The sequence below is a fragment of the Otolemur garnettii genome, unplaced genomic scaffold, assembly GCF_000181295.1.
Source record: "Otolemur garnettii isolate 467f Iridium unplaced genomic scaffold, OtoGar3 scaffold00082, whole genome shotgun sequence".
NCBI classification, from domain to species: Eukaryota; Metazoa; Chordata; class Mammalia; order Primates; family Galagidae; genus Otolemur; species Otolemur garnettii.
Window position 1 is genome coordinate 6,811,915 of NW_003852477.1, and position 6,899 is coordinate 6,818,813.

Genomic DNA, 6,899 nt, shown 5'->3' on the forward strand with positions numbered 1-6,899 from the left:
AAATCATGAGCTCAAGCAATCCACCCACCTCAACCACCCAGATGCAAGGATTACAGGCATTAGCCACCACCGGCCATAAATAAATAAATCTCATTCTATTATAGTGTAAATAACAGTGCTTCTCAAACTTCATTGTGTAACCATCCCCTCCCACCACCAGCAAGGGATCTCATCCAGCAGCAACCATTCTGCATTTTCAACAAGATCCCTTTCCTGGTCCACCAACCACACTTTGGTTTTACAGAATACAAACCACTTTCATGTATATCATTTTATTTGTTCCTTGTACAACCTTGGTAGATAGAGATTCACTAATTCAAACATTAGGTACTCCCATATAACAGACACCTGGGCATATAGATACAGTCACCTACCAACCAAACCCAAAACGCATGTAAACAGACACCTAATTATAGTGATCAGAATTGAGGAGAAATAAAGAGGGTGCTGAAAAAGAACACCACGGACCATCTGAGACCGCCTCTGTGAGGAGGGATTTCAGTAGTGGTGGGAAAGGCCAGCAACCAAGTTCAGGGGCAGGCTCCGGGAATACACAGTGGAGCCCCCGCGCTGGAGCGCAGGGGAGGCAGGGGAGGCAGGGGAGGCAGGCCCGCCAGACTCAGATGCCGTGGCAGACAGCGGATTCCAGCCTAAGGCTGGGGTTAGCACTGAGTGCTTAAGCAGGGAAGTAACTGGTTTAGTATTTGCTTTCAGATCACTTTAGCTGCTGTGTGGAAATGACCCCTCTCTAGGGTCACTTCTGTGCTGGTGTAGGGAGTGCCTGGCCATGTGAGGGCGCCGAGGAGTCGCCCGGGGTCTGGCGGATCCTCTTGGGGATGGGTGTTGCCATCCGACTAACCAGGGCACATGTCTTTGCTGCTGCACTGAGGACGTCAAAAGCGGGCGCTATGTGACCTTTCCCTTTCCCCGTTTTTCTGAAGACCTCGGCTCCCATCCTCGCTTTCCTGGTCAAGATGGCATCTTGTGCATTTCTCCCTCTTTGCCTTACTTTCTCTATGGGTTGAAAAAGAAAACTGGGCTAGCCACGGGTGACACTCTGGATCGCCAATTGTTCACTTCGGGCAAGCGGGGCTGCTGGCACAGCCTGGGCACTGGTGGCCACGAGCAGCATACAGGACTGGCTTTCTATTCGGGCAACTAAGGCACTGTTGGCGAGGAGCGGGCACCTTGGAAACTCTCTGCAAATTCCCACCTGCGCGTCTCGGGCCCACGCAGGCTGCCCAGGCCACCCGGTAGTCTCCGTGCCGAGGCCCCCGCCCAGCAGGGCGGGGCCGGGCCCAGTGCCTGGGACTTGAGGGCAGGTCAGAGGACCCTATCCCGTCCCAGACTCGCAGAAGAAGTGGCTCGGCGGCGAATTTCCGCGCAATCCCAGTGCTAAAGCGCCGGGCGGACCTCCAGGGCACACTTCGGGGCTCACCTGACGATCCCGGAGCTGGGAAGCTCCGCCACGCCGCCGGGAACAGGCCTGGCCCAGGGCGCCCGCCGTGCGCAGTCCCCGCCCCGCGGCGGAGCCCCCGCCCCTCGGCTGCCGCCTCCGCCTCCTCCTCCGCCCCTGCGGGCCCGGGACGTGCCGGGCCGGCGAGCGAGCCTCGGGGACTGCTGCCCGCGCTCACTTCCGCGTCCCGCCGCCCTCCGGCCCGCGCGCGCCCAGCCTCCGCTGCCATCGGACAAAGGGCCGCCGGCCCCAGCTGCCGTGAACTTCCTGCCGTGGACCGGCCGCCCTTGCGCCCCGGACCGCGTTCCCGCCCTGCGCCGGCCAGAATCACAGCTTGTGGGGCGGGTGGCGCTGGAGGAAGCTGCGGGGGGAGGAACGAGCACCCGGGACGTGCCTAAGGCTCCGGGCACCGCGCCTTTGCTTCGGCCACGTCCGGCCGGCGGCCTCTACACTTTTCTGGCCGGACTACCTTCACCCCGGCCCCAGTCCAGTGGCTACTGCTTTGTGGATTTCCGAGTTTGCTTAAAGAGGATGTGATTTTTCTTTTCTTTCTTGCCTTCTTTTGAAAAGAACTCTGCAGAGAAGTCTGGAGACAGCAAAACGCCACCAGCTGCCCCTACCAGGACACCCCCGAGGAAAGGGAGTTGGAAACAAACTTGGCCCAGCTGGCCTTGAGGCCTCAACATCGGCTGGACTCCAGACCCTGGGGTCATGACCCCCACACTGGGCAGGTGGAAGGCCTTACCTGTACTGGGCTGGACTTGAGTGTCCCTCCATCTTTGGCCGATATCTCTCCCCTAGCCGCCCCCGCACTCTCACCCAGCACCCAGGCTAGGCCCAGACACCTGTCAACAACATGGATAAATATGATGACCTGGGCCTGGAGGCCAGTAAATTCATCGAGGACCTGAACATGTATGAGGCCTCCAAGGATGGGCTCTTTCGAGTGGACAAGGGTACAGGCAACAACCCTGAGTTTGAGGAAACACGCAGGGTGTTTGCCACCAAGATGGCCAAAATCCACCTCCAGCAGCAGCAACAGCTCCTGCAGGAGGAGACCCTGCCTAGGGGGAGCAGAGGCCCTGTCAATTGTGGGGGCCGCCTGGGCCCACAGGTCCCCCGGGAAGCTGGTGTGGGCAGCAAGGCGGCCCTGGATGGTGCTGCCAAACCTCCTCTTGCTGCCTTAACAGGGGCACCTGGAGTAGCCAGCACCATCAGCTCTGGGCAGCCCTCATACCCAGCCCAGGATCATAGGGCCAGGCCATATGTCTATGGCACAAGACATGGCAACCAGGACTGTGGTTCTAGGGAGAGCCCCGCGAGTTCTGAGATAACTGCTTTGCACCAGCCAGGTCCCTGCGAGGATCCTTCCTGCCTTACTCATGGAGATTATTATGACAACCTCTCCATGCCAAGTCCAAAGTGGAGTGACAAATCAGGAGTATCCCCCAGCATCAGCCTGGTAGGGAGTGGGTGGCCTGGACCCCTGGGGAGTGACCTGCCAATGCCAAAACCGAGCAGAGACCATCATCTGTACCAGCCACAGCTCTCCTTGAGCTCCAGCAGGTCTTTTGAGGGTGGCCTCAGTGGTCAGGATAGCAGCATTGGTGGCCACAGCAGTGAGAAGCCATCAGGCCTTTGGTCCACTGCCTCTTCTCAGCGGGTGAACCCTGGCCTTCCTTCTCCAAGACTGGAGAATGGGGCCCCAGCCCTGGGGACCGCTCAGCCCAGGATCCCTCCTATCTCAGCACCCCTCGCCCTGAGCTGCCCCAGTCAAGGAGCCCTTCCAAGAACAAACTCGGAGCTAGGGAGTGAGGTTTCAGGTGGGAAGTCCAAACCTACTGTGGACCCTCATCCCTGGTTCCAGGATGGGCCCAAGACTTACCTTTCCAGTTCAGCTCCATCATCCTTGGCAGCCGGCATGGACAGTTCACAGCTGGGTGCAGTCCCTGGGCTGATCTCTAAGACTGGCTCTACAGACCTTGGCACGGGTCCTAAGCTCAGCCCCACCAGCCTTGTCCATCCAGTGATGTCCACCCCGCCTGAGTTACCTTGTAAAGAGGGTCCTTCAGGCTGGTCCTCTGATGGTAGCCTGGGACCTGTGCTCCTGGAGAGCCCTAGCTCTCCCAGGGTGAGGCTGCCCTGCCAGACCCTTGTCCCAGGTCCTGAGCTCAGACCCTCAGCTGCCGAATTGAAACTAGAAGCCCTCACTCAACGTCTGGAGCGAGAAATGGATGCTCACCCAAAGGCCGATTACTTTGGTGAGTAGGATCTGGTGGAGTTGCCCAAGGGGTGGTAGGGTCCCTGAACTTGGGGACATGCTCCCTACCTGAGATGTTGTAGTTCTCCTTGAGTGGCCTGCCTTTTTTTTTTTTTTTTTGGTTTCCTCTTTCAGATGGCTTCTGATTCAGAAACTTGAAAGCATCCCTGGGCAGAAAGCAGATCTTACAGCTGGGGGTTACCCATGTGTGAAGGTTGAAGCAGCAGGGTGGGACTGTTCATGACTGCTCTCAAAAAAGGGAAACGCTGTGGCTTTGGATTTCAAGGGTTTTGGTGTGATTTTATAGCCTCTTACAGGGATAGGTTCATGCGAATCTTGAATGGGAGCAGCTTTCTCAGGACCAGATTGCTCTGAGCGTAGTTGGTTGGATGGGTCTGGCTGTTGGAACGACTGGTAGTTGAGGCAGGGGCTCTCAACTGTGTGTGTTTGTATGTGTGTGAATACTTGTGTACAGTTGAAGCAAGTGAACTGTTCTAGAACTGTGTTCCTTTTTTTATTTTTTGAGACAGAGTCTCACTCTGTCGCCCCGGATAGAGTGCTGCGGCGTCATAGCTCACAGCAATCTCAAACACTTGTACTCAGGAGATCCCCTTGCCTCAGCCTCCCAGTAGCTGGGACTACAGGCGCCCACTACACGCCCAGCTATTTTTTTTAGAGACAGGGTCTCGTTCTTCCTCAAGCTGGTCTCAAACTCCTGAGCTCAAGCAGTCCACCGGCCTCGTCCTCCCAGAGTGCTAGGGTATAGGCGTGAGCCAGCTCGCCTGACCCAGAGCAGTGGTTCTTAAGTGTAGTCCCTGGACCAGCAGCATGCCTTCTGCTGGGAACTGATCAGAAATGGAAGTTTGGGTACTCCAGTCCAGACTACTGAATCAGAAACTCTGAGATGAGACCTAGCAAACAGTGGTCCTAACATATGGGAGATTGATGCCTTGCTGGACCAGTGCCCCCTAACCCAGCCCAGCCTGGGTACCAACCAGCAGCCAGGTTGCACCCACAGCTGTGGCTCAGATAGGATGGAAGATGCTCCTTGCTATTTAACTCAAGTTTACATGTTTTGCTTTATTCTCTTTTTAAAAATTAAACTCTTGGAAACTATGGGCAACTTGATTCTCCACACACACTGTGTTTAGAGATGGTGAGAAGGTCACTATATCTTTCTGTTGAGTAATGATTTAGCTGTCTCATAGGAGAGCTAACTATTACAGAAAGACAAACGATTCTTAGAAAAATCTGAAGGTTTTTTTTTTTTTCCTTTTTCACGTTCGCACCCTGGATAATTGGGGCCATGATTTCCAGTAGTCTGAGTCCCACAAGGGTCATGGGTCTACTGGAGGGAATAGTGCAGGGACAGAGAAGGTACTGGGAGGGGCAGATAGCTGGTTCTGCTAACAGTAGCTGCTGCCAGTCTACTGTTGCTCTTCCTGAATGAACGAGTGTCCCCAGGGCCTTGGAGAGACAAGGGTTCGAAGTGCCTGGCTGCTGGACACATGTAAACCATGGTGGTATTGTGTTTTTGCTTCTCGTGAGAACCTCTTGGGAGCCAGCTCTCACCGAGACCCGGCAGGCAGAGGTCAGGGTTATGTTTATTGGTTTATTTTTTAAAGCATGTAGCATCATCTTACTGTGAACTGTCCCTTCTCCTTTACAAATTCCCACCTTTGAGAGTAATCGCTGGAAATACTGTGAGTCTTTAAATTTAAACTTGTGTTTAATTTTTAATTTCAACCTAATTGAATAACAAAGCAGTTTTTTTAAATTCTGGAATGCAAGTTTATGCCTCGAATCAAATAGCTAACACTATTCCTCCATTCAACATATTTACTGAGCATCTGTCTTGGCTCATGCCTTGTTCTCGGCCTTTGGGATGCATAATGAACAGGACAGACAGAGACCTCTGCTTTCTTGAAACAGACTATGTAGAAGGAGAAGAAGAGAGAAAATGAACAAAATAAATGAGCAAATACTAGGGAAAGAAATAAGAAAGAAGAGGGGGATGGAGCCACAGAGCTGGGGGTGGCAGGGAGATTTCCAGTTTTAAGTCAGAGTATCAAGGAAGGTCCGACCGAGAAGTTGCATTTGAGCTAACAAAGGCTTGAAGGAGGAAAGGGACTGGACTGGGTGTTTTTCCAGGGAAAGGGCTTTCTCAGCGAGGCAGCAAGTGTGGAGGCCCTGAGGGTTTGGTCTGTGCCAGGCAGGCTCTGTGTGAAACACTTGATGTTGACTATTAATTTACTGGTTTACTGCACCCTGGGAAGCAGGTCTGCCATTGTGTCTACTTTACCAAGGTGGAAACTGAAGTTCAGGGAACTAAAATTAGATACCAAGGTATTCCAGATGGTACTGGGTGTCACTGGGATTTGAGCCTGACAATTCAGCCTCAGGGGCTGTGCTTCTAACCAGCATTGCCAAACTATCTCCCAAGCAGAGATTTGGAAACCAATTTCATTAATTTTATTTATTTATTTATTTATTTAGAGTCAGAGTCTCACTTTGTCGCCTTTGGTAGAGTGCCGTGACATCACAGCTCACAGCAACCCCCAGCTCTTGGGCTTAGGTGATTCTCTTGCCTCAGCCTCCTGAGTAGCTGGGACTATAGGTGCCTGCCACAACGACCAGCTATTTTTTGTTGCAGTTTGGCTGGAGCCAGGTTCAAACACACCACCCTCGGTATATGGGGCCGGAGCCCTACTCACTGAGATACACTGAGTGGCGCTGCCCCATGTAACATAAAATTAACCTTTTTAAAGTGAAAAATTCAGTGGCACTCAATACATATACAATGTTGTGCAGCCACCTACCTGATTTCAAAACATTTTCATCCCCCATAAGAAACCCCCTCCCCCATATCCATTAAGCAGTTACTGCCAACTCCCCCCCCAACCCCCACCCCGGCTCCCAGCTCCTGGCAGCAACTCATGGTGTGTCTTGTCTGTATGGATTTGCCTATTTTGGATATTTCTTTTAAATGGAATCATGTCTTTTATTTATTTTTTGACTAAGCATTACATTCTCACATAGAAACTTGAAAAGATACACAAGCCCTCCCAATGCAAACAGCATCCTTCCAGGCCTGTTTCTAGTCAAGCGTCCTGGGTATAATAGGCATGTGTGTGTCTCCATTAGCCCTGCTGGTGGCATGCTGTCCCACTGAACAGTGTGTCT

The 6,899-nt window shown here is 53.1% G+C and overlaps 1 protein-coding gene across 1 annotated transcript in view; it reads left to right on the forward strand.

Moving 5' to 3' along the window:
- Positions 1 to 1,715: 1,715 nt before the first annotated feature.
- LIMD1 (LIM domains containing 1) overlaps positions 1,716 to 6,899 on the forward strand; it is a 78,586-nt gene continuing 73,402 nt past the window's right edge. The window contains exon 1 of the mRNA XM_003794513.3: positions 1,716 to 3,717. Within this exon, the coding sequence (XP_003794561.1) occupies positions 2,313 to 3,717 (1,405 nt within the window). The 5' untranslated portion in view covers positions 1,716 to 2,312. The remainder of the gene's footprint in view (positions 3,718 to 6,899) is intronic.